Source organism: Copadichromis virginalis, linkage group LG18 (genome assembly GCF_057382275.1).
Source record: "Copadichromis virginalis isolate Kocher_CV1m ecotype Utaka linkage group LG18, C_Virginalis_male_GT1.1, whole genome shotgun sequence".
NCBI classification, from domain to species: domain Eukaryota; kingdom Metazoa; phylum Chordata; class Actinopteri; order Cichliformes; family Cichlidae; genus Copadichromis; species Copadichromis virginalis.
In genome coordinates, this window is record NC_140635.1 from 9,338,818 (window position 1) to 9,365,711 (window position 26,894).

Here is a 26,894-nt window from a genome sequence, read left to right on the forward strand (position 1 = left end):
CGGTCATGTAGGCTCTCCACCAAGCCTGGTTGTCTGTTCTTTGTGTGTTTTGATTAAAGACTGTTAGCTACCGCTCACCGCTCGTCTGCAGGCTTTATTTAAATGGAAAACTTCCACAACAACAGTTAACCACATCACACATTGCTCAAGCCTTTAATTTAGTTGTGATTTTCTTGGTATTATAATTTAAAATAATTCAAATATCCAGCTGTAGTTCTGTTGTTTTTCTAAACTCATCAAAAGTGTTTTGGGGGTTTCTTTTTGTATTTTACTTTTAGAGATATGCAGTTCTAAGAGTATTTTAATCTAAATTTCTAAACCGAAGAGACTTCAGGAAAGTCTGGTGGCAGAAGCTTGATAAATCCATCCATCCATTCGCTTCTGCTTATCCTTTCCAGGGTCGCAGGGAGCTTAATAAATCTGCTCTATAATTTGACAAAAGCACACTTAAGTCGTACTGAAACTGTAAACTGTAGATTCCATCACATAAATCTTATTCACAATATTTTTCTATTCTGATATCCTGAGCGGCCCGGGAAAGAGCCAATACCTTGTGATTTCCTTTTTGGCTGCTACAATCAGAATTTTTAAAAGATATTAAAGAAATTATCAGAATTTTTTAAGAATATGGAAGAAATTTGTAAAGGTATTTTATTTACCTTGAGCTTTGTGGAACTCAAGCCGTAACGTTTTAATTTTCCAGCAGTCCCACCTTCCAGGCCTCACATAACCTCCAACGGTTGAGTGTTCTCATGTCAAATATCCCTTTTTAACTACAGAAATTTTTATCAGTGGTTTATTGTCCTGTAAGGAGTACAGAAAGGTGTATCTGAGTACTTCATACTTTAGAAAAGAAGTCTTTACTGATGGGTGCATGGGAGGGTATCTGGTGCAAAGGTATCACATTAACAGTGGCTGTGCAAGAGCTATTAAAAATTAACAAAAAATAGGACACAGAGTTTCTGTCTCACTCTGAAAGATCCTGCTGTGCTGATTTGCTGCCCAGTGTAAAATATTACTGCCACTGTCTGAAATGGATCTAATATTAACAGCTTGTTGAATTAACAGTGGGCACTTATAGTGTGGTTGCTTGCTTGCTAATGATACGTATTTAAATTGGCAAATTTTTTGAGTGGAGTTTGGTGTAAAGCATTTCATGCACACTGAGCACAAACTGGGACAGTGGATTATTTTAAACACTGCATGGTAGCAATGGCACCCTTCGGTGACAATTTTACATAAATAAGCAGTGTGTTATACTGTTATCAGATGTGGAGTCTCACTAACCACTTTAATAGTGACTTGTGTCCCAAATACTGTTTATTTGTCTTAGTTACAGATAGTGAAATAAAAATGGAAAATGATTGTTTCATAATTGTATACTCAGCTTGGTCAAGACAATAATTCGAGAACGAGAAGCGTAGGATTTTGAATTGATACCATTGGTGCATCTACTAAAGTTCTGGGGTCAGTTTGAATATCAGTGACCTTGACCTTGAGTTCAAGTTTTCTGAAAATCTTGTGAATGCTACAACTCTGTGACGAGAAGTAAGTCTCCTAGGTCTTTAAATTTGTATATAGGACTAGGAAGCTGAAGGGTTGCACTGCGGGCCATCTGTAGAGGTGTAGAGTCAACAACCTGTCTCTGAACGTGGACAAAACAAAAGAGATTGTTGACTTCAGGAGAGCACAGTGGGATCACTGCCCACTTAACATGAATGGATCCTCTGTGGAGGTCGTCAAGAGCACCAGATTTCTTGGTGTCCACCTGGCGGAGAACCTCTCCTGCTCCCTCAACACCAGCTCCATAACCAAGAAGGCCCAGCAGCGTCTCTACTTCAAGCAGAAGCTGAGGAAAGCCCATCTCCCACCATCCATTCTCACCACCTTTTACAGTGGGACTAACAAGAGCATCCTAAGTAGCTGCATCACTGTCTGGTATGGTAACTGCAGCGCATTAGATCGCAGTACTCTATAACGGATTGTGAGAGCAGCTGAGAAGATTATTGGAGTCCCTCTCCCCTCCTTATAACACCCGCTCGCTGGAGGACCCCACACAGCCTTCAAACACACTCTTCACCCTGCTGCCTTCTGGAAAGAGGTCCCAGAACATCCGGGCCCTCACTACCAAACTACGGAAAAGTTTCTTCCTATAAGCCGTCAGACCCCTGAACACTCAGTGACTGCACTGGCACACGCACACCTTCACACACGTTAGTTACTTTTGCACAATACTCAGCATTTTGCACATTTCCATTGTCTTGTGTCTGTATCGTCCTGTTCTGTCTAGTTTTGCACTGTTTTGTCTTGTTTATTTTTGCAATTTATGCACACTGCACTTTATGTAGTCCTGGGTTTGTCCGTATATGTCATATATAGCACCAGGGTCTCGGAGGAACGCTGTCTCATTTCACTCTGTACAGTACCTCTGCACGTGGTTAAAATGACAATAAAAGCCACTTGACTTGACCTGTATTTTGTAGCAGTTGCTTGGAGACGAGCACCATACAGTTCAAATGAGCATACATTCCAAAATATGCAAATTAGCCCCATACATCATAACGATGATGTTTGCTGTTCAGGGTATGAACATTCTATGCTGAAAGTTTATAAATATACAACCTCTGACTGCTTGTTTTCAGTTGAACTTTTGCAAAGCTGAGGAGATTTTCGCTGTGATCACATCAAGTCCAAAGATGTTTAAACTTCTTTTTCACAGAAAGGTAAGTTTGAAGAGACTCGCAGCACATTTCTCTGAATATTTTCTTATGGTAAATAAGCATTTTTGAAACTTTTAAGGAAGCTTCTTGGATGATTTCTGTAAAAACTGAATTTTGAATCCAAATGAAGGATATTGTATTTTCTTACCATATACTTTGTTTTATGCCATTACTGATGTTGCTTTTCTTGTTTCTAAACAGAAATCACACAAACAAAACGTGGCAGAGACGGAAAGTCCTTCTACGTCTCATCAGAGGTAAAGAAATGTGTCACTCTTTAATGCTGCTGGAGATATTTATAGCAGTGGTTTAGTTGGAGCTGTTTTATTTCCCTTTTATTGGTGTTTTGTATTTACATCTTTTACTACTTCTAGTCTTGTCTATAATTTATATTGATTCAGAGATTAGCGTTTGAAAATGTAGAGTGTAAATGTACAAAATACATGATTTTGTTCCATTACAGTTATTAATTTTTATCTGCAATCTCCAGCATGTACTCCTTGTTAAAATTTTCCACTTTGAAAAATAACATTTACACTTTTGTCCTCATCAGCATCCCGGATGCTTCTGTTGCTGAAAATGGTCAAAAGAAGAAGAGAAAATGGAGACACTTCTGCTGTTCCTCGGTTTGCTTTTACTCAAAACATATGAAATGCACTTTCTCTTTAAATTGCACTTGTTAATTTAAAGTGACTTTACTTTTTTAATAAACTTATGTTTGTTCGTCCTCTGCAGCAAACTGACAGCGATGCAGAGGCAGAGAGCAGCACTGTGAAGACACAAAAGAAGTGTCGCTGGTTTCTTTTTAAATTCTGGAAGGTATGTTTTATGGAAAGAGTCCCTGTCATCAAGCATTTACTCATCACAGTTAAATGAGAAGAATTAAGAGCAATTTAGCACATCTATGTCCTCAAATTAAGTTCAAAGATGTTTAAACGGTTTTTTTTCACAGAAAGGTAAGTTTGAAGGGACTTGCAGGATGTTTCTCTAAATATTTTTTATGGTAAATAAGCATTTTTGAATCTTTTAATGAAGCTTCATGGATGATTTCTGTAAAAACTGAATTTTGATCACAACCAAATGAAGGATTTTGTATTTCATAGGACAAACTTTAAAACTCAATTTAAAGCATGAATAAATTGTTTTTATTTTATTTAAAGATATTCCTATATATCTGCTTCATGAGCTGACAGCTCACTAAAGTGATAAATAATATGAAATAATACCAAATTTTCTAACTGGACACTTTTCATGGAGAGACTCCCTTGGTATGTTTGTTTTATGCCATTACTGATGTTGGTTTTCTTGTTTCTAAACAGAAATTACACAAACAAAACGTGGCAGAGAAGGAAATTCCTTCTACGTCTCATCAGAGGTAAAGAAATGCACCACTCTTTAATGCTGCTGGAGATATTTATAGCAGTGGTTTAGTTGGAGCTGTTTTATTTCCCTTTTATTGGCATTTGTCTTCCACCTTGTGTATTTACATCTTTTTTACTACTTTTGGACGTCCTCCAAAATGTTTCAGCGTCAAAGCTCATGCATACATGCACATACACTGCTCAGAATCTTGACATCTTTCCTAATTTTGTGTTTGTGTTTTTACCTTTTTGGAGCAGTGTAGCACGCGGTGGGAGAAAAATAAAAAGTCAAACTGGGACTATAGACCGCTTCGGGTGAGTACACGTGGTGCACAAAGATCAAAGGTCACTTTGTCAAAGTGGAGAAAATGAATTATTTTACACTGATACTGTAAACGTTGCGCGTGTGTGTCAGGTTTCCAAACATCGGAAACACCTGCTACATGAACTCCTGCCTGCAGAGCCTCCTCAACATTGAGGAGTTCATAAGAGACATCAGGCGTCAGGGGGTTTTGTGGAGCACAGATCCAGAAGCTCAGCTCTTAAGGTGCGCTACGTCAACCTTCTACTTTCTTCAAACACCTGAAGAACAAAGAGATCTAACAGCAGAAATGTCTGTTTACCCTTCCTTTCTACAGAAGGCTTATTGATGTCAGGGACTGTCATGAGTCGACAGATTATGGCCTTAAAGATCACCACCTAAGAGCTTTTAAGAAGGCATTCAGCAATCAAGCTGCCGAATACACCGGCAGTGCACAGAAAGTGCGTCAGCTATTTGGACATTTCGTTTTTTGCTTTACCTTCTGATTTTGATGTACTGTTTTAAATCTCTCTGCTTTTCTTTCAGGACGCTCATGAATTCCTAACATTGTTCCTCAATGAGGTCAAAAGGCTCACACCTCGCCTGGAGAGGAACGCAGCTCTCCTGGGCCAAAGTTATACCTGCCCAGTAGAAGACCATCACATTTTTAAAATGGAGAACATAAGGACATGCAAGAGGTAAGCCTGTCTTTCAGAAACGCAGAGCTGGTTGCAATATTTTCATATACCTCTTTTCCACGTACCTGATCTTTACTTTAACTACGTTACTCCTGAAATGTGTAGCTGCGGTCACCACTCATCACAGCAAGAGGAATTCACCAGTTTGTCTCTTGACCTGGTTCCAGAGGGGTCTGTGATAAACATGTTAGAGACATACTTGAAGGTAAGATCACAAATTCCAATAGAGTTGTCGTATCAGCGATCTTAACACACCTTTTTTGTTAGTGTTTGTGTGTATGCGTGTGTGTGCATATGTTGAGATTTCTTTCTACCATAAAGCCTGTTTTCTCTGTGCTGTTGTTCAGGAAGAAGAAATAGAATTTCGCTGTGATTGTGGAGGGACGGCCTCAGAACTGAAGTCGTCTTTTGATACACTGCCAAGGTGAGTAAGGTCACATCAGAATTGATCGACTGACCAGGTTTCCAAACTGTGGCGCATCAAATATCAGAGTTTTTCGAGACAATATTTGAGCAGTCGTTTTCTCCCAACTTCTGTTTGTGTTTGACACTCATTCTTCTTATTTTCTGCCTTGTTTGTGTTTTTTTTCTTTTCTGCCAGAGTTCTGATCTTGCATCTGAAGAGGTTTGGCTTTACACAAACCTACAAGATTCAGAAGGTGGATGACCCCGTCAGGCTGCAGAGGGACTTGGTGGTGCCATCCAATCAGGTAAAAACAGACTGCAGAACGTCTCAGGCTACGTCCACACTAGCCCGGATAGATTTGAAAACTCCGTGTCCACACTAGCGTTTTCAGTCATTTTCAAATAGTTGTGCGTCTGCATTGAAACGGCCGAAAACGCCTATGTTCCAGTCCTGCGCATGCGCAAAAGTGAGTGAGAATTACAGAATTTGAAGAAAAGCTATCCGGAGCATGTACAAACTGATATTAATCGTTTTTAGGGCTGTCAAAGTTGAGAGCAATCAAAACAACTGCTGTATAATGCACTCGGCTTATCTTTGTTTAATTGCTCACATGACTGCATCACATGACTAAAATGCGTCATCGTTTTAGAAAGTCTGCGTTTTCGAGTGTCCACACTGTGACGGGACAACTCCGTTTTGAAATGTATGCGTTTTCGAGAGCGTTTTCAAGATGCTGTGTTTTTCCTTGAGGAAAACGCCGTCTCAGTGTGGACGGGAGGTCAAAGCGGAGAGAAAACTATGTGTTTTCAAACGAAAACGCATTAGTGTGGACGTAGCCTCAGCAAATCAGCTTAATTGTGGCACTGATGTGAGACTTTATGAAACTAACACTCTTTGGATTTGTTCCTTCTCAGGGTGGTGGCTGTTATAGTATTGTCAGCATCATCAGTCATTATGGAGGCACAGAGTCAGGTAAAACAACAGACTTGTGACAAACAGAAAATGAAAACTTGCTACTTTTCAGTGAAGGACTCACACACAAAAGCTTTTGATGTTCTAAGAAGCACTAAGTCAAAATCACTGTTTGCTTGAATCAGTTGACTTCCAGAAGTTGGATTCATTTGTCTTAATGTGATTTCAGGACACTACATCTGTAGTTCTGTCCATCCTGAGGAGAGTCAGCACTCTACATCAGATCGCTGGCTCACCTATAATGACGCACAGGTGCTCCACAGAACTGGATCTGCAGTTTGTGAGGAACAGCAGCACTCGGCCTACATCCTGTTTTACAAGAGAAACGTAAGAAGACACAGCATCTCATCCTGAAGTGAGAGAATTTTTAAATGTCCTGTTACCTTGTTAACCAGTTTTGTCTTCATTCTCAGTTCTGAAACAGGAAGTGGAAGGAAGGAAGGAAGTTAAGGTCATCGTCATGCTGAGAAGGAAAAGCAGTCGTCCCAGCCCACCATCGCACACTGGAGGACAAGTATAGGTAAGTATTGCCCTCAGGAGGGAGGGTCCTCCCAGAGAGCCTGGTCCTCCCAAGATTTCTTCCTCCAGGAGGGAGTTTTTTCTTGCCACCGTCGCCCCACATTCACTGGTCTCATCAGCAGGGACATTTTTAACCTCCTAAGACCTGAACTTTCATGGCATGCATTTTTAATTTCTCTGTGCCATTTGGGTTGATTGGGACCTGATGAATGTAAAAACAAAGACATCAGATTCGGACTATCTTTTTTTTGTTTCTCAAAAGAATGAGATCCACATATGAGGACATTCATTTTAAATTTCGATTGAACAGTGGCAGTGTAATGTCCTCCCTCATAAGTGGATATCAGGTTTTTGAAGAGCAAAATTTTGTATTTTGGTCTAGACAACCCAAAATGTTATGTCTACATATGTGGACACCAGGTCCTAGGAGGTTAAAACAAAATCTACTAGAGATCGTCCTTTTCTGGACCAGTGTTTGGCTTGCTCTCTGGAAACAACAAATTAGTGCTGTCAGCGTTAACGTCATTTTACCTAATGACGTTTACGCTGACAGCACTAATTTTATTGTTGTTATTAATATTATTATTCATTTATTTGTAAAATAAATTAAATTTAAAAAAACAAAGAAATGATTTAATTCTTTATTTTATTTTGTTTTATTAAAATCAAAATAACAACAAAAACAAAAATAACTAATAAAAAAATATTAAAAGTATTCAGCAGTGTTTTGTGAAATTTGTAATGAGCCTTAGTTAAGTTGATGTCACAGAAGTTTCTGAATCATTTAGATTGTTCAACAAACTGATTCACTCAGGTAAAGATGGTAAGCTGGAGCAATGGTACCCTTGGAGTTCAGTTTAAGTTTTCAGACAAATATTCCCTCGATCAGTTGCAGCTTCTGCTTTTAAATAAATGATTTAGCTGCAAATGTTTAGCTGCAGGTAGCAAAGTCCAAAAGTGACAACATTTCCACTGCAGTCTCTCCAGAAATGGCTTATAAAATTTTTACCAAATTAGACATTTATCCTTGGATCATTGACAACCCTGTAGGGTGAAAATCTTTCATTGTACCTTTTATAACATTTTAACGAGTTGCTGTCTCCTGCTGCAAGTTTCCTGTTTTGGCTGAACTTCATCAGCTCAAAAAAACTCACCGTGCTGTGGTGTACTAAATGACCTCATGTACAGGACACACTGAAGGCAGGTTTGCAGTGTTTAATTAACAAAGTCAAGATCAGTTAACAACAGCTGAACTAAAGACTTTCTTTTTCTCATCGATAAAATGAGGTCCATGCCAATGCGCTCAAATGGGACCTCCATTAATGGTGAGGGGCATAAAGGTGCTTTTTGAATGACCAGCTGGTTCACCAGCTGACACCATTGGACGCACACCATCGGCGCATATCCAAACATACAAGAAATGCAAGATGGTGGTGCGCACAGATACAGCGGCTCTATGCTCTCCACTTACCCAATTTCACTGTGCAAGAAACTGCACAATGACAATAAAAAGCTCTAAGTCTAAAACAGTTTCCTGGCCAGTAAAATCGGGCAATTATTCGCTCCAGAGTTTTATGCTATTCCAGGTGACCAGCCATCGACTTGTAATGAGCCAGCTAAAACAATAATTTCTCAGTGGCTCTTATGGCACCAACAAGTGGGTGTGTTCTTCCATCGTGCAAGTGTCACGACACACTGAACATGGTCTGAACATGGATTTTCCCTCGATATTTCTTTTCCACCAGTACTATGGGGTATTTGTGAATATCCATGACTGACCCGGCCAGGTGGCCAGCTGGTCTTTGGACAGGGTCACGGCAGTTTCAAGGTTCAACAAAATCCCTTTCACTGACAGACTGAAGGAAAGCTCCTCAAAAATAGAGGGTCTTCAAGCTCCTCAGTGGCACGAAAAGGTTTCCCGGACTCAGTGTTGTATATTTCTTTCCCAAAAGATTGAAATAGTGGAGAGAAATCAGCTTCTGAAACCATCCAGAAGACAAAGTCTCCAACTGGTTTGTGGAAGTCCAGTTTCTCCAAATTAATCAGCGGGTGAAATGTCTCTTCATGGATGGTTTTGATTCTGTTGTTATTCACGAACAAAGCCCTCAAAGCAGCATATGAAAGAAAGTCCTCTTTCATTGTTGTCTCCAGCGTGTTAAAAGAGAGATCGAGCTCAGTGATGAGTTTTGAAGCGGCTGCAGGGACTTCTCGAAGGTTTTGGCTCGAACAGTCGAAGGATGTTGTTCACAGTGGTGACACTGTTGACTGGTGATTGACAAGCACTGAGATACTAGCATGACAAACACAAGAAACATCATGACTTATTCTCCTGAGTGCCTGCAAAACAAACACAAAATCAAACTCAAAGCTTTTCTCTCAGATGCTGGTGTGGCACAATCTAATGATAAAAAAGGTCATGCTAACAGCTTTTGGAGCACAGCTGCACAAAATAACAGCTTTTGGAGCACAAAATGCATTACAGGTAAACCCAGTACCCAAACATGTTAACAAGGATAAAGAAAAAATCTGAAACAAAAGCAGGTAGTGTGGTGATTTATGTTGTGAGGATGCTTTCACTCCCATCAAAGTCACCCAGTGTTGAGAACCCAAATGAGCCCAAAAACCTCAAGTGGCTGCAACCAACAGCGAACGTCAAGAAGTGGATACTTGCATGTTGAGCCAGAAACATGCAGAAAACCCAAAAGAGGCGAGATAGCACATCTTGGTCCCACTCAGGCAGTACGAACACCTGGAAAGAGGAGCCCACAGTTCAGACCCAAGGTCACTGGTAAGGACACCAGCCAGTTTTAATTTTCATTTTAGTTAGTGTTATGGCCTTTCTAAGGGTGGCCAGACCATAATATAAGGGTGATCCACCCCTGTCTGACCCCAAGCAGCACATCACACAACCAGTACAATTTTGATGGTGATTTTTTTTCACAGTGATTGAATTCTAACAAAGGAAAGGAGCGAACTATAGCTTCGGGGTGGACCCCAAAACAACAAACAAAAGGGACCGTATCTAAAGGATGTACAAAACTTATTTATGAAAAGAATAAAACCAAATGACAATGTCTTATCTCCCTAACTAAGAAAAACATGAGAAAAGGGTAATCAAATAAAAAGGCAGTCCACCCCTACATGCTCCTGTATAAAGAAACAGGTAACACAAAGCCTGCCGGTTGAGGTCCATGGCGGTGTCATCTTATATGTTGTCTCCAGGTCATTAGCCAATCTGTATGGGCCGTCCCATGGATGCACCAATCACGGAAAGGCACCTGCACACTCAGATTTACATATGAGACAACATTACGACAACAGTCGTAACATTAACTAAAAATGTTTTTCACCATCTCGTTTTAACTTCTGGTTTAGCTTCAGCTAACTAAAACTAAATGGACCTTGGAAATAATCACATCTTAATAGAGTGAACCATAGACTGTATAAAAGATAGGACCATTGCAACTTTACTGCAGCACTTCACCCTTTCACATAGTCCCAGCTCTTCTCTGTCATGTTTTATGGTGCTGCAAATGTCTTCAGTTGGTGAAAGGTTGGGCTGCTGGTGTCTTGTTGTGCTTGCTATGCATCCCTGACTCGTTTCTTCTTTCTGCATCAAGTAAGGAATGTAGTGAAAGTTCCCAAGAGGTTAAAAGCACCACTGAAAAAATGCCATCAGACCTGAGTTGGGACACTTGGATTATGGAGCTTCTGGACCAAGAGAGTGGATGGGAGCATGTGTTTAACAAGTAAGAGTATAACGTCCCCCAAAATGTCCCTAACTAAGAAAAACATGAGAAAAGGGTAATCAAATAAAAAGGCAGTCCACCCCTACATGCTCCTGTATAAAGAAACAGGTAACACAAAGCCTGCCGGTTGAGGTCCATGGCGGTGTCATCTTATATGTTGTCTCCAGGTCATTAGCCAATCTGTATGGGCCGTCCCATGGATGCACCAATCACGGAAAGGCACCTGCACACTCAGATTTACATATGAGACAACATTACGACAACAGTCGTAACATTAACTAAAAATGTTTTTCACCATCTCGTTTTAACTTCTGGTTTAGCTTCAGCTAACTAAAACTAAATGGACCTTGGAAATAATCACATCTTAATAGAGTGAACCATAGACTGTATAAAAGATAGGACCATTGCAACTTTACTGCAGCACTTCACCCTTTCACATAGTCCCAGCTCTTCTCTGTCATGTTTTATGGTGCTGCAAATGTCTTCAGTTGGTGAAAGGTTGGGCTGCTGGTGTCTTGTTGTGCTTGCTATGCATCCCTGACTCGTTTCTTCTTTCTGCATCAAGTAAGGAATGTAGTGAAAGTTCCCAAGAGGTTAAAAGCACCACTGAAAAAATGCCATCAGACCTGAGTTGGGACACTTGGATTATGGAGCTTCTGGACCAAGAGAGTGGATGGGAGCATGTGTTTAACAAGTAAGAGTATAACGTCCCCCAAAATGTCTCTAACTAAGAAAAACATGAGAAAAGGGTAATCAAATAAAAAGGCAGTCCACCCCTACATGCTCCTGTATAAAGAAACAGGTAACACAAAGCCTGCAGGTTGAGGTCCATGGCGGTGTCATCTTATATGTTGTCTCCAGGTCAAGGAGACAACCTTAACCTTAACAACCTTTCGCGTGCCACAGCTGGTTGCCGACCCCTGGACTAGACTATTTAACAATATGTTACAGATTTATGTTACAAAGAAGAAACGCCACAGAGGAGGTTTGTGGATGTAGTGAAGGAGGACATGCAGAGGGTTGGTGTGACAGACGATGCAAACAATTGCCCATTCCCACAAAGCTATGGTAAAAGCTAGCGTGAGATTGGGCTGGGTTCATTGTACTGCTGTATATGACTAGGTATTTATTTGGGAAAGGAAAAAATGAACTGAAAACAGTTACTTTCTTATGAAATGAACAAAAATAAAACCCAATGTTGTAACAATTACTGCATGGTATATAAATTAAGATTTTCAAAATAAAACACCAGGCCTCCTAAGTCCTAACTCTGGTTTCACTCATAAAACCTTATACCTTTAAAGTGGAATGGCTTTCACCTTTGAAATGCCCCAGGGTACAACTAAAACAGTTATTGTCAACTTAAACCACATTTGTACTAGTGGGCCCCCACATAGACACACATTTACTTGTCCATATTAAACCTGAAGCATAGGCCCTTTCTCTTGTTTGTACTTGTGTTCTCGTGTACTCGTGATACGTCATCAGTCGGAGACCAAGTACTGTTCCAATTCAAAGTATGCATCAAGCCGAGAACGCGAAAAAGTCCCGGATGTGTTCTCGCTCCGCCTGTTTTATCGATAAATGAACGTTTTCTTTAAATTATTTGAATATATATGAGTGCCTGTGTATAAATACACAAACAATACACATATGCTTTCAATTGTGTAATTTAAGTGATCTAGGTAGCTCTGTTTTGGAAGTTCAGTTAACGCTAGAAATGTGTTTTGGAGTTTCTACGTCCTTTAGAATTTGTACGTGCTTTTTGGAGTTTGTACGGGCTTTATCTCTAGGGGCCACTGTATATATTTATATATAAACATACATAAATAAAACCACTTTTTTTTTTTTTTACATTAGTAATTCCTTTTGTGCATAATTTTATATTGTTGTTAATAATAAATTAATTAAAGCAACAAAACAACCTGAAGAGCCGAAAGAGCCGTCTCTTTTTAGTGAGCCGAGCTGAAAGAGCCGGTTCTCTAAAAAGAGCCGGAATTCCCATCACTAATTCTTAGGACTTAGCTTCTGTGTCAGGTCCCACAGGTTCACCTGAACCTTTACCACTTGTCCCGCCCCAAAGCAGAAAAGAGTGTTTTGGACTGGCTTGTTAGTCTAGCAACCAAAGACAATACAGAGTTGAGATGACTGACATTAGATTGGTAAACAAATAAGGTGAACCTATAAAACAGTCATAAATTCAATTATGTTTAATTCTTGAGTTTAATAAACAGATAATGTCTGTTAGCAGTTAATCTGTCATTACAGTTAAATGCTGAAGCAGGAATACATTTGTTTAACACTCACAAATGTAGGACTTAGTCATTTCTACTTTAATTTCTCCATTTTCTACCTATTAAAGGATGACAAAATCGCATTTGGAGTCTGCTGTAGTTGATAGTGGTGCAAATACTTTCACAACCACAAGTCAAAGGTTTTTACACTTAATTTGTCTTGTTTTTCAATACATCAGTATTTTAAAATACATTGTTATTTATCATAAAAAAGAGCAGCATTGATGAGTAATGTGCTAGTTTTCTGTGGTGCCATTTTCATCCTTGTACTACTGTGGTAGTGAAATATACTTTAGAAATGTGCTATAATAATGCAGTTCTTTAACTTGGAGTTGGTCTTGTATGGTTTAACCTTTTTTTCCTGTGTGTTCGCATTTGTATTGTAACATTTATTCTGTAGCGATATCTCCCAGGTGGCGTCTTTGGTCTCCTTCCTTGCTGTTTTCTGGTAGTGACCTCACCCAGATAGCTGTAGGATGGTCACTCACAAGCTGAACACAAATATTTCTTTTAATCTTTGCTGCCATTGTATTAAACTTGATTTATGAATTTATGTATTCAGTCAACACAAATTCCAAGCAGGTAAAAAGCTTTGGAGCTCAGCAGCAGTCAGAAGAGCTTGATGAGGTGAGGAAGAAGTTACTGCCTCTGTCAGTGCGCCCCAGGGTGGCTGTGGCTACAGTGTAGCTTGCCATCACCAGTGTGTGAATGTGTGTGTGAATGGGCGAATGACTGGATGTATAAAGCGCTTTGGGGTCCTTGGGGACTAGAAAAGCGCTATACAAATACAGGCCATTTACTGTTGTCCTGGAGTAACTGTAACCCACATAATTCCCTGAGGAATTATTAAAGTATTCTGATATTAAAATCAAACATGAAATGCATTCAAAGACAGAACAGAAAATATTCACAAGCAAATAAAATAATATATTCAATAGTTGTTTTTTGTTTTATCTTTCAAATCCTGTTTATAAATTGGCTTTAGCCTGTGCAGCATCACAACTCAGGTGAGTTCTAAAGAACTCCTCTATCTTCTTCCACAGGTGGATCTCTGCTGCTGCGTGGGCCCTGGGCTCCCCTCCCCACACCACTGAGAAGCTAAGCATCCCATGGAAAGCAGAGGAACAGAAGGGTCCATAGGGTGGCTCCAGCAAATGTCCAGCTCCAGGATAAAAAACAGTCTCAAAGTTCTCCTTCCCACGACGCTTCAGTCTCTCCACCATCTGGTCCATGTAGGCCTTGCTGTCCCAGTTGAGGTCATCCTCTGCAGCCACAAAGAGAAAATGGCTCTTGGCTCGTTCAATGGGGATCAAGCTGCCCTTATTCTTCTCTGCCAGGGGATCTTCAAGAGCATCGTTTATGATGATTGCACCTGACTCGGTGGGAATAAACTTGCTTTCGTCAAACAGTATTGATGACAGGATTTGCCGTTTCTTGTAGTAGAGAGGCGTGACCACACTGGCACTGGTGCCATTGATCCAAACTAAGGCCTCCACACCGGGCACGAATGCAGCAAGAGAGAGCGCGATATCTGTTCCCTTTGATCTTGATATTATGCCGACTCCTTTACTGCCCGCCTGTGAAATAACACACAGAGCTCAGAAACCGGCAATTCCAAAGTATTAAAAGTTGTGACCTGCTGGGCATTTAAACTGGAACAGTTTAAAGAAAAAAATGGGTGTTCTGGCACATAACTCGTAACTACACATAACTAGGACTCCCTAAAGCAGTGTCTCACTTTTTGCCAAGCAATTCTTCAAACCTGACTGATTTTTAACCAGTTCACTGCATTTCACAGACTACGCATGCAATCATTCCCCCCCCCAAAAAAAAAACAAAAACATTTGCTTCACATTCGGTCTGAACACACAGTTACATGGGTTCTTGTAAAGTTACGCTGCTAGCTTAAGTGTCACCCACTGGACCCACCTTGGGGTGGTGGCGTAAGAAATCCACGGCTTCTTTAAAGGGGTCCAGATGTATCTCTTTCATATTTTGTCTGTCACTGAACACAGCAATCGTGAGGACCAAAAACCCTTTGTTGGCCAACAAACAGGCTCTTTTCTCAGACATGAAGGTGCCCAGATCCAGCACAGCAGGGAACGGACCTTCTCCTAGAACACAGACAACAAAAGTTTCATGTAAGTAGGTTATAATCATGCATAATGTGCAACTTTAACCTAAAGCCCTACAATAAAAGATCCATATTCAACACTTCATCTATGTTTTCCAGTTTAAATATGAATTAAAATGTTTTTCACTCATGTATCGTGATTTTGGTGTAAGTTTCATCATATAGTTTCATTACAGCCCAATTAGTGCTGTATTTTATGATCTCAGAGGTGTTAAACACATTTTTTTTATATTTAAGGATACTTTTAAATAACTTCCCAAAGTAGTACAATAAGTACTTCTACAAAGGATACAGCTGTGCAAATATGATTACAGCTAATCTGACAAGCCACCCCCTCCTCTGTCCTCCAGATGCATTTTAGGAACTGAGACATCTTTTAAGACATCTGTTATTAATCTCTGTCTCTCTTCCACAACATGTCTTCTATCCTGTCTTCCTTCTCTCACCCCAGATGGCCCCGCCCCTCCCTGAGCCTGGTTCTGCGGGAGGTTTCTTCCTGTTAAAAGGCAGTTTTTCCTTCCCACTGTCGCCAAAGTTCTTGCTCATAGGGGGTCATTTGATTGTTGGGTTATTCTTTGTATGTATTATTGTAGGGTCTGCCTTACAATATAAATACTTTGAGGCGACTGTTGTTGTGATTTGGCGCTATATAAATAAAATTGAATTGAAATTGAATCAAGAAAAGTGATGTACCCTTTGCAGAAAATATACCTTCGCCACCTGTTAAAAAAAAAAAGGGGGCCCACTGTAATGATAGTGAATACTTCTAAGTGGAAAACCACATACAGTACCTGGGGGTGTAAACAAGACTCCTCGTATGTTCCCCTCTTTGACTGGGTCCCGACTGACCCCGTCTCCCATCAAAAACCTCTCGTTTGTCTCTTCTGCCAGTATCCTGCCATCCGCCTCCTGCTCATGCACAGAAAACTTCACCACGTGAGGGTTCAGAGCTTTGTTCTTGAAGAAGTACTTGTGCAAAGTGTCTGCCTTCAGTGACTGCAGCAGACCCATGGGCTGCACTCCAACGTAGCTCCCGTTGAGTGAGGGGTCTCGGTTCAGGTCGACCTCTCCGCCATCATCTGCCCTGTAAGTGGCTGAAGAGCTGAACACCACTTCTCTCTCGTCGGTCGATGTGGCTCTGATTGTGACCACCTGCCTTGACCGCAGCCCGGCCACTTTCAGCTGAACGGGCTCATCAAACAGACACCTGGTGCTCGGCAGCAGCCTCAGCCTGACTTGGGAGGACATCTTTTCTGAAAGATCAAAGACTGAACTCCATGAATGTTCAATATTTGGACAAATGGGTCATTGCAAGGAAAATAAAAAAGAAACATTCTTGGAATGCTTCCCACTCGACACCATCAGAATCAGATCTTTTTTTTTTTTAACTTCAATATATTTGAGGACGCAATGCTACATACTATGTAGATTACTGGAGTTACAGACCAGAAAGTATACAGTGTTAGGTCAAAATGTGGCACTTTTTAATGTCCCAGCATTTTTTAAATCTCACAACTTTTTAACCACATGAAATTTTAAAGGCTGAAAATTACATTTCAGCTTTGTTACAAACAGCAACCTATTTAATTTTAATTCAGCTGTCTACTGGGATATATCAAAATTTTCAGTAGTAAAACTTCATAAATTTAATGCCAATGATGCAGAGAAAAAGAAACAAGCAATAATACACTGGGTATTTTTCCTGCTCTGATCAGTCACTGGAGAAAACTCTCACAGGTGCATTTTGATGACCTTTCACATAGTTACTGGATGTGAAAGGTCATTTTTTCCCTACATTCTAGTGTCCAAAGTAATTTTCTAAAGCAGGGATTCCCAAAGTGTGGGCTGGGGCCCTCTGGTGGGCTGTAAAGATACTGCAGGTGGACCACAGTATTAACAGAAATTCGGTTTGGAATTACTCGGAAGTATGTGTAGTTACATGTTCATACAAGTTAATTTACTTATATAAAAAGTGAATTCGAACTGGTAGTACGAGGTGGTTAGTTTGTGATATTATTCATTACTGTGACCTTAATTTTCTGCTCATGTATTTAAATTTGTATCCCTGTGGCAGGCGGGGTCACACACTGGCCTTAACATTATGCATATGATTGGGTAACAATAGCAAATTATAGCCTGAGTTGTTTATGTTTGTTTTGTTTTCAAGGAAACATATACATTTCTTTTGTATTTTAATTAGAGGGAGGATTTCAGATTGGGTGGGCCCCGCTAGGTTTTCTTTTTTTAAGAGAAAACGGAAGTTGTTGTTGGGGACTGAAAGTTAATGACACACTGAAATCCCTAAAGTTTATGGAATTTTGGTTAATTGTATGGATTAAACAAATGACACTAATGGCTCTTGGCTCTGGAGTAATCGCTGAAATTACTCCAGAGATCTAAAGCGTATCTTATATGAATATTTCCCATAATGCTGAAATGCCAAGTGTATCATATTTAATACATTAGTTTTTATGACTTTTTTGAGACTTCCACATTATTAGTGTGAATTTTCCCCCTGAGAAATCTGAAGAAATTGCACAATAAAATTTCAAGCAATAAATTGCACAAAAATGCCAGCTGAAGTAAAAAAAATAAAAAAATAAATTAAATTAAGACTCATACATGCACATTGATATTTAATTTTTTTTATGGGTCTAAAGTTAAAAAAATACCTGTGTCAAAAAGATGAACCATTTTGTAGTTATTTCATGGTTCAGGCTTTACAGGGTTAAAAACGAGTTCAACTGTTGTTTCATTCTTTTATTCTGAAGCACATTTGAATTCATGGGATTAATTTCTTCTTTTCTTATGTATGTGTACTTTTGATATTTGTTTTGTTTTCTGTTCATTATTAATCATACTGTCTGTGTAAAACACCAGCTTCTAATCTAGGCATGGGGATATCTTTAGAGTCCTGCATATGCAAACCATGCATATGTCACAGAGGGACAACACAACAATAAACAAGGGGAGACTGAGACAACATGAAGACAATATAGATACAGTATAATGAGACGGGGGAAGTTAGCTCAACACAAAACACATTACATATCCATTACCAAAATAAAACAGGAAATGTGACACAACATGAATCCATCCATCTTCTTCTGCTTATGTAATCCAGGGTCACAGCGAGAACATAGATCATTTGACAAAATGAGCTCTTAAGACACCGAGACCATGACAGCTGTATATAGATTCAAGGACTCAAGAGATTTTTCAAATTAGCAAAGAAAAAAAATATATCAACATTTTTCTGGAAATGTATGTTTCCATTAAAATAGTAAATGGCCTGTATTTGTATAGCGCTTTACTAGTCCCTAAGGACCCCAAAGCGCTTTACACAACCAGTCATCCACCCATTCACATTCACACACCGGTAATGGCAAACTACATCGTAGCCACAGCCACCCTGGGGCGCACTTCGTAATCCATTTAAAAATTCATCTTAAGTCACTGTCTGCTTATTCAGAAAAGTCCTGTTTAATTTTTTATAGGAGATGTACTCCAGAGAAGCTCCTCACTGTACAGGTGAGACGCTCGTGACTGACTCGCAACACAAAAGCTGCCAAAATAAGTGAAAAGCAAGGATTCTGGTATCTTACTGCCCCTGAGGATTTTTATCCCTTTCCAAATTTATTTAACAACACAAATTCAAAACAGCTGATTATTCAGCTTCATTATATGACATAAACCCTGTATTCTCTCTCCCCTTGAGCTTTTATCTCTTAACTGTCACCAGATTTTTGTTATCTTGTCCACACAAACAGTTTTATTTGAATGTAGTTTGCAATTTTTCTTGCACAGAATTTATGCAGATAAAGTTATCACATCATTCCACCAAATGTTACAGTTTATGGCAATAAGACATGGAAGAAAAGCACAAAACTGCATAAAAGGTCAACCTAAACCTCCAGACATTTGAACACTTTTACTAATTTGTAATCCATGATCATTTCTGCACTAACATCTGAATGTGAAATAAAGCTTCACTCTGCTGATCTGTTACTTACAATCATCTAAAAGCCTTTATGTCCCATTAATTTATTTTACTTGTGATGTGACAGATGGACGGTGGGAGTATGTAAATAATCATAACAACAGCAAAAATGTACTGACAAGGTGAAAGTGAGGGTCTAGAATCTAGTTATAGTTCAATCACTATATCAAGCTAAATGAAAAGGCTTTAAGCTGAATTCATACTGATGTAGATGTAAACTTTACATAAACTGATTTTTGTGCTCTGAGGCTGAAAAGTATGCCAAAAACTGCCATTCTTTTAACGGGCACCTGAGGCTATATCCAAAGAAGTGAGTAACTCTCAGCAGTAGGAATACACTTGTTTACAGCTTGGACCAAAGCCGTTTTTTGTATCTATGGCTAATTTTCTACTTGTAACAGCTTCATGCAGGGTGGAATTTTATATAACTTACCCATTTAAATTGTGTGCAAGTGGATGTAGCCACATTTAGTGACAGGTGCGTGGAAACTAGGTCAGTACTGTTTTAGTGGGCCTCACCGAAATTGACCTCTCAGCCACGTAACTGGGTAAGTTTTGTATTATTTAAAAATGCAAATCATCAGCTAGTCCAAGAACTTTGTGCTCCAATTCTAGTGTGTGATGTTCAAGTATTTAGTTTGTTACACCAATATATTGTATTGATATAGTTTGCTTACCAAGCTTGGAAGCATTGGGTGATAACTACATCCTCTTGCTAACGCACTGCTTACACCAGGCTGTTTTTCTGTTTGTTTGTTTTTCATTGTTATTTTTAAGTATGAGTGATAGAGTGAAATAACATGTTTTAATTCAAGTTATGTTCAATATAGGTATTTGTTGTGCCTGAAAATGAATAAATAAATGAAAATGAATGAATGAAATGAAGTTTATTATTTATTACATCAACGCTAAAAAGAGTTTAGTATTGATTGCTTAACTACAAAGGATTGGAAACAAATCTTTCATCCATTCTGTTTGGGAAATCTATCCATTCATTTACTTCCACTTACCTAATTCCGGGTCACAGGGGGCGGGGGGAGCCTATGCCACCTGTCATAGGGAAAGCTGGGTTCCACCATGGACAGGTTGCCAATCTCTCACAGGGCAACACATCCATTCACACTCACATTCACACCTACAGTCAATTTAGCATGACTAATTAACCTAATTGCATGCATGTTTTTGGGCTGTCCAAAGAAGCCAGAAAGGCAAAGAACATGCACACACAAACTGGGTTGAGACTCAGAACCTTGTTGCTTTGATATTCAGTACAAATCACTGGTCCACTCTGCTTGACACTCAGGAAGCTTTAGGTTTTAAATGTGGTGCCTAAAGTTAGATATTTGGGTCACATCATGACTGATCTCTGCAATGATGATGTGCAGCACCACTGCTGCACAGTATATGCACAAGCAAATATGCAAGTCTTTAAATTCTACATGTGTACAGATGATGTTAAAAGCTCCTTTTAGATGGCTTTTTTTATTGTACTCCATCTTAAACCACAATTATGGCACAAAAATAAAAGAAAAAAGCTTTAGGATGTTGCTCAAGCTTGTGCAAGTGCAACACTAAATGTGTATTGTTTTAAGTTTTGATTGAGTAGTGTTAGTTTGTTCTTTTCCTTTGTTTGATGACTTCATTTACTTTTGTTTGAGCAACCAAAAAAAAAGTCAAGTGGATTTCATAATGGTTTTGAACACACTAACAATAAAAAGCCCATTTAAGCCTCTCAGAAAATTCCTAATAGAACATCTCAGCTTTTCATTAGTTATCTATTGTTTTACAGAGTTTTTCAAATCCTGCAGGAGGCATTACTCTCAAAACAGAAATAGTAACACCCATGATGTTAACCTATTGCTCCCTCTTGATGCAGTGTAACCACTGCACTGTTAAGCCAGGGGGCTTTTTTTTTTTTAAATCTACATAAATATACACGGTACGGTATCATATACCAAACATTAAATGTATTTTTTTTCCTAAAAACTATGAAAATACAGATTTCCATGCAGTAGTGTTGCAACACAGAATCTGACATGATGTCTATGCCTATTCAGGCCTCACTGGGAACAATGTAAAGCACAAAATGTGTGGGATAAACATGTAATTGTTATACTTTTACCAGAAACGTGGAAATCTTTGATCATCTGTTTTCAAAAGCAGGCCAACACGTTCGCTGTCTGCATGTTGGCAAGAGCCCGAGGACCACTGCCAAACACAAGGGCCGCAGAGGGATTTGAATAAATGTTTCTACAATCACTGTTTCCTCGTGTCCTTTTTAGATGAATTAAAAGGAGATGATATGGTGGCTCTGCTTGTTTTGGATGCACTGTGCAAGGAATGAGACAAAGACTAAAGAAAAGCGCTCTTGCGTAAATCAAAAGTTGTTTGACTTTGGAGACCAACTTTTTCCTTTGTGTGTTGATAAAATCAAGAACTACACAAAAAGTGTACAAGAACTAAGGAATTTTCTACACCAGTCATTGCAGTTAATCAAATCGCAATCACTATTGCTAGGATTTAGTTTCCCGTGAAAGCTCCAAGAGCAAGGCAGCTCTCAGATTGTGGTTTTTGATTGTTTTGCCAGTTTCATAAAAAAATTATAGTATGAGACATGTGCTACAGATATATATATATATAAAAATTATTTACTGACCTCTTACAGCTACAATCAATAAGATTTATTAATAACATAATGTAGGGTGCGATCGTGGCTCAAGAGTTCGTCTTGTAATCGGAAGGTTGCCGGTTTGAGCCCCGGCTCCGACAGTCTTGGTCGTTGTGTCCTTGGGAAGACACTTCACCCGTTGCCTACTGGTGGTGGTCAGAGGGCCCGGTGGCGCCTGTGTCCGGCAGCCTCGCCTCTGTCAGTGCGCCCCAGGGCAGCTGTGGCTACAATGTAGCTTGCCATCACCAGTGTGTGAATGTGTATGTGAATGGGTGGATGACTGAATGTAGTGTAAAGTGCTTTGGGGTCCATAGGGACTAAGTAAAGCACTATACAAATACAGACCATTTACCATTATGTTTAGAAACAGAGTGGACCTTTCAAATTATTTCACACATTTCCTCTAGGTTCAAATTTGTAGCTCTTTCTCAAAAAATTTGAGTGATTTCATTATTGTAAACCCAGTAAATGTGCTTTTAAAGTGCACAATAAAACACTGGATAATATCTCATTATGGCTTCCAGATGGACTAAATAAATAAAAAGAAGCTTGCAGCTAGCAGCATGAAATAGTGAAGAAAGGGGAGCCGATATCATGTGATGCATTATTGAGCAAAGTGTAAGAATAGTCTAAGAAGAATTTTGGCTTTCAAGTTTTCTTCAACTGACTTTAAAACAGTCTTTGTCTCTGTCCTTTGTTACTAAAGTCCTAAAGATACAACACAGTCTTAAAAATAAATACATCTGCACCACATGGGACAGAGATCTTGGCTCCTCTTGTCAGCAGCCTGCTAAGATAATTACACGGTGCAGACTACATGAACATGGCCTAATAATACACAGTGCAGACATGGCAGGCTTGTAATGTTCACCAGATCAGCAGCTTGGCCCAAAACCATTCTCGTTCTTACTGTTTTTTAATCAGTTGGAAGAAAAAGGTGAACACCTGAAACAGACAGTATTATTTGTAATTGTTACTGTACGGGGGACTTCTTGAAGAAAGAAATCAGCTGCTAATCTGACCGAAAGCTTGTTTGTGTCAATGAAACTTTGAACTTTATAAGCCGATCTTTTAAACTATTCACTGAATTCTCAGCGTCACAAATTACCAACATGATGTTAACAACAATCCAAGGGAGAGCAGCAGCTCCAGTCCTTCATTAAATACCACAAGCGATTAGATGATGAGAGAGAAACTACAGGATAAGGAAACTCCATCCACAGGTGGACCCACAAGGAAGCGTCACAGAAGAAAGGAAAGGGACAGAAGGACTGAGAGAGAGTGAGTGAGAGGGAAAAAAAACAGGGAAAATCCCAAAAAGTTATTGTTAGAGGCCAAAAACCAGGGGTATTAATATCCAGGTAAAATACCCCAGCTTGCTCCAGATCCTTTAAATCACCTTCAATTAATTCAGTGAGATTTTTTAGGTGTAACTGATTTTGCAGAAATGGAAATGTTTTCCAAATTCAATGTTTTTTAATGTGACATAAACAAAAGTACAAATGTTGGACTAGAGTAGGATTAACCTCTTCAAATCTTATGTTATTTAGTTCCATTTAGTTTGATTAAATCTTCTTTAAATAGCACCAAAACAATACAATTATTCAGCAAAGAATTCAACCCCAGCAGTTTTTATGGGTTGTTTTGAGTTAACTCTAGTATTCAGTGAGGTTTCACGGAGTCCTGAAAACTTCACCCCTGATAAAGTCTTTTGGAGCATCATGACCTGCCTCCTGTCTGTTTTGGCTCCACAATGGGCCACAACAAACAGCTCACCATTAACAACAGCAAGTTAATGTCAAGTGGACATTGGATAGTGTTCAGAACCCAGCCTTAACTTCTCTGATCACCTATTCTGCTTGTCTCTAAAGCCTGTATGTTTTATACCTTGTACTTGTGAAATACTTTTAACATCTCAGTTACAGTTCTGGTATCTGCTGGTATCTGCATGCAGTTTAAATTTGAATGGCTATACACAAATGAATTAATCATCATTTACTCATAAACACAGAAGCATAAAGTCAATCTCAAGTTCCCACAGAACATACATCCCTTAGTGCAGGTATAATGCCTTTCAAAGGCCAGAAGCTGACGTGAGCTCCACTGAGCTGAAATGACAGAAAGGGAGCAGTCAGATACAGAAACACAAAGAACAGGAGAGATAGAGAAGGAGCTTTTCAACAATGCTGCTTAATAAATCAAACAGGCAGATGAAGGTTCTGCAGTCTTCATGAACTCCCTGCACTGTAGCAAGCATGTTATCTCCCATCTCAGAGGTGAAAAATGAGGTTGAGGTAGTTACTAGTACGTCAGGTTTTGTTCCCCGCTTCCCATTTCTTGTTTAAATTCCTCTTCCGCTCTGCCAAAGTTGCTTTGAGGTGATTAGTTTGGTTGAGTTTTATGGTGAGTTATTATATTTTTTCAAGACTTTAGTGTAATGTTGCCCAAAACTCTGTTCACTTAACAGTAATCTCCAACACTCGGTCTTCCTCCCACAGTCCAGCACCATGCAGGTTGGGATAGATGATGCTCTAAATTCGTTGTAGATGTGATTCTGTTTCTTTCTGTGTGGGAGCACTAGCCAGAGCACGACTGTTTATTTAGAGGCTTATACTGCCATCTTGTGGCAGTAGTGAAGACTGTGTGCAGAGAAGACTGTGTGCAGAGAGCCACGACAAACTCGAGCGCTTATCAAAACAGGAAGTTATCACTAATCCCTTCACAATAAGAGCCTGAACTGCAAACAAACGCAGAGCTGCTCGGTACCGATTATAGCCCCCCAACCCCCCTTCCCCTCTCTCTCTTCCTCTCCACTGCATGGCTTTGGAAAATGTGAATGCGTGCACAAAATTCAGACTTTTAATTGTATTTTCTTAAGTTTTAAAGCTTTATCTGCAATCATACTACATCAAAGTAATTAAGTAATAGAAAAACAACTAAATTAAAACTGAACAGTTAAACAAAAAATTCAATGTTTTTCATTGTCTACAGTACCTTAGAAATTTCAGTATGTGTTTTTTTATGTAGAAAAAAGGAAACTGCTTGAAGATAATAATAATAATGATGGATTGGATTTATGTAGCGCTTTTCAAGGCACCCAATGCCACTATTCATTCACTCTCGCATTCTCACTGGTGGAGGCAAGCTACGGTTGTAGCCAGCCACAGCTGCCCTGGGGCAGACTGACAGAAGCGAGGCCGCCTACTGGTGTTGGCCCCTCTGGCCAACACCACAGATACGCTTCCCAACCCCCTGAGCCACGGTCGCCGTAATAACAACCTTTTGTTTAATAAATGCTGAAAAGCCTGGGAAATCGCACATTGACTACAATGAGACTACAATATGACTACAATAAGATTATAACACAGTATCCAACATCAGGATTTAAGGGCAGAACCAGAAATAGAAGAAAATTTTAGAAGTACTTACAAGAAGCATTAACAGAAGCTTGCCGGAAAATAAACAAAAAGTTGTTGGAGAGTCCAGGGCTTTTTCCAGAAACCACGTTAAGAAAAGATGCGGAATTTGTTAATCGTGAGATGAGGGAAATTCCACGTTTTGTGTTATACATAGAGGGCTACCTAAATGGCTGGCAGGTTTTCTTCAACACACCTTAAGTTTTTGTTTGACTCCTCCCCTCATGCTGCATCTGTCTGAAACTGTTCCTCATTTCCACATTTATGTAATCATCAAAGCACATAGTGATTTGAAAATTGCAGCTTTTCTGGTATTAAGAGATGACCACCTTACTACTTAGTAACATATTCAATAGAACATGTTGGATTTGTTGGAGGTAGTTACCAGTATGTCAGGTTTTGTTCCCGGCTTCCTGTTTAATTCGTCTTCTTGCCAAAGTTACTTTGAGGTGACTAGCTTTGTTGAGTTTTATGGTCAGTTATAATATTTTTATATATATATATATTTTTTTTTTTATAAAACAGGCCCTGGGACAAAGGGGGTAAGGTCAAGAACTGGTCCAGGATCACACAACAAACACTCAATAATAGATCACAGATAAAAGACCACCCCCACAGGACTACTGGTAGTGGCCATGTCCTTTCCCCAACATTCATTTCACCTAGTAATAACCTCCAACAGGTGCTCTCCAGGTACTCTATCTTCCTCCCACAGCGAAGCAACATGAAGTTTGGGATAGATGGTGCTCTAAATTGGTTGTAGATGTGATTCTGTGTCTTTTTGTGCTTTAATATCAGGAATTATTTTGTCTAATTAAATATTGACTGGCAGCTTTTCTGGGGTGTACCCTGCCTCTCTCTAAATGTCGGACAGGATAGGCTCCAGCCCCCTTAATTATTGGGTAAGTGTTAAGTGAATTGGATAAGTGGTTAAGAAAAATTTAGGGATATTTTGGCTGGGGATCGTAAGCATATTTATAAACTGAAGGAGTACGTTTAATATTAATAATATAAATGTACTACATTTGACAGATGTACAGATAAGAGCTAGAAGCTCCATTAACAGAAAAAGAATTAACCATGTAATATTTCTTATACCAAACAATATAGTGCCGGGGCTGGATGGCTTCCCGGCTGAGTTCTATAAGCTTTTCTGGGATATGCTCAGCCCAATATATTTAAAATGTATCCAAGGAATAAAACAAACTGGTATTATTCCCTGTGATTTAAACACAGCTGCTATCACAGTTCTTCTTAAACCTTGCAGGGATCCCACTGTCACATGTAGTTATTGATCACTCTCACTAATTAATACAGATATGAAAATTATAACCAAGGCAGTAACAATCAGAATTGAGAAAGTCATCTCATCCATAATTCACCTGGATCAAACTGGTTTTATCAAACACAGACACTCCCCAAACAATACACCTAGACTTTTGGATTTAACGGCTTCAACAGGAAGCCGTTAGGAAAAGCTTTGTAAAGACATTTGTGCAGAGAGCCATGACAGACTGGAGTGCTTACCAAAACAAAAAGTTACCACTGATCCCTTTGGAATAAGAACCTGAGTTGCAAACAAATGCAGAGCTGCTGGATATGTTTTTTTAATAATCTCTCTTTTGAATTTAACCTTTTGGATTTAATGTCAACTTA

The 26,894-nt window shown here is 39.4% G+C and overlaps 2 protein-coding genes across 4 annotated transcripts; one reads left to right on the forward strand and one right to left on the reverse strand.

Annotated features, from left to right (window-relative positions):
• Positions 1–2,614: 2,614 nt before the first annotated feature.
• LOC146687251 (ubiquitin carboxyl-terminal hydrolase 37-like) lies at positions 2,615–7,494 on the forward strand. Of its 2 annotated transcripts, none has more exons than XM_085439818.1 (15): positions 2,615–2,723; positions 2,922–2,977; positions 3,274–3,346; positions 3,456–3,539; positions 4,040–4,095; positions 4,337–4,396; positions 4,497–4,628; positions 4,720–4,843; positions 4,929–5,080; positions 5,186–5,285; positions 5,428–5,504; positions 5,682–5,790; positions 6,401–6,458; positions 6,628–6,785; positions 6,872–7,494. In XM_085439818.1, the coding sequence occupies exons 1-15, from the start codon at positions 2,697–2,699 to the stop codon at positions 6,875–6,877; spliced, it is 1,272 nt and encodes a 423-aa protein (XP_085295944.1). In that variant the 5' UTR covers positions 2,615–2,696; the 3' UTR covers positions 6,878–7,494. The 2 variants fall into 2 exon arrangements, with proteins under 2 accessions (XP_085295944.1, XP_085295945.1); XM_085439819.1 differs by having other exon boundaries at positions 4,340–4,396.
• A 5,427-nt stretch (positions 7,495–12,921) lies between these two features.
• Positions 12,922–25,671, reverse strand: LOC146687252 (acyl-coenzyme A thioesterase 1-like). Of its 2 annotated transcripts, none has more exons than XM_085440038.1 (4): positions 25,252–25,671; positions 15,946–16,422; positions 14,950–15,134; positions 12,922–14,597 (listed from the first exon to the last, which is right to left on the reverse strand). In XM_085440038.1, the coding sequence occupies exons 1-4, from the start codon at positions 25,391–25,393 to the stop codon at positions 13,989–13,991; spliced, it is 1,413 nt and encodes a 470-aa protein (XP_085296164.1). In that variant the 5' UTR covers positions 25,394–25,671; the 3' UTR covers positions 12,922–13,988. The 2 variants fall into 2 exon arrangements, with proteins under 2 accessions (XP_085296164.1, XP_085296165.1); XM_085440039.1 differs by having other exon boundaries at positions 15,946–16,407; positions 25,252–25,669.
• Positions 25,672–26,894: the final 1,223 nt, after the last annotated feature.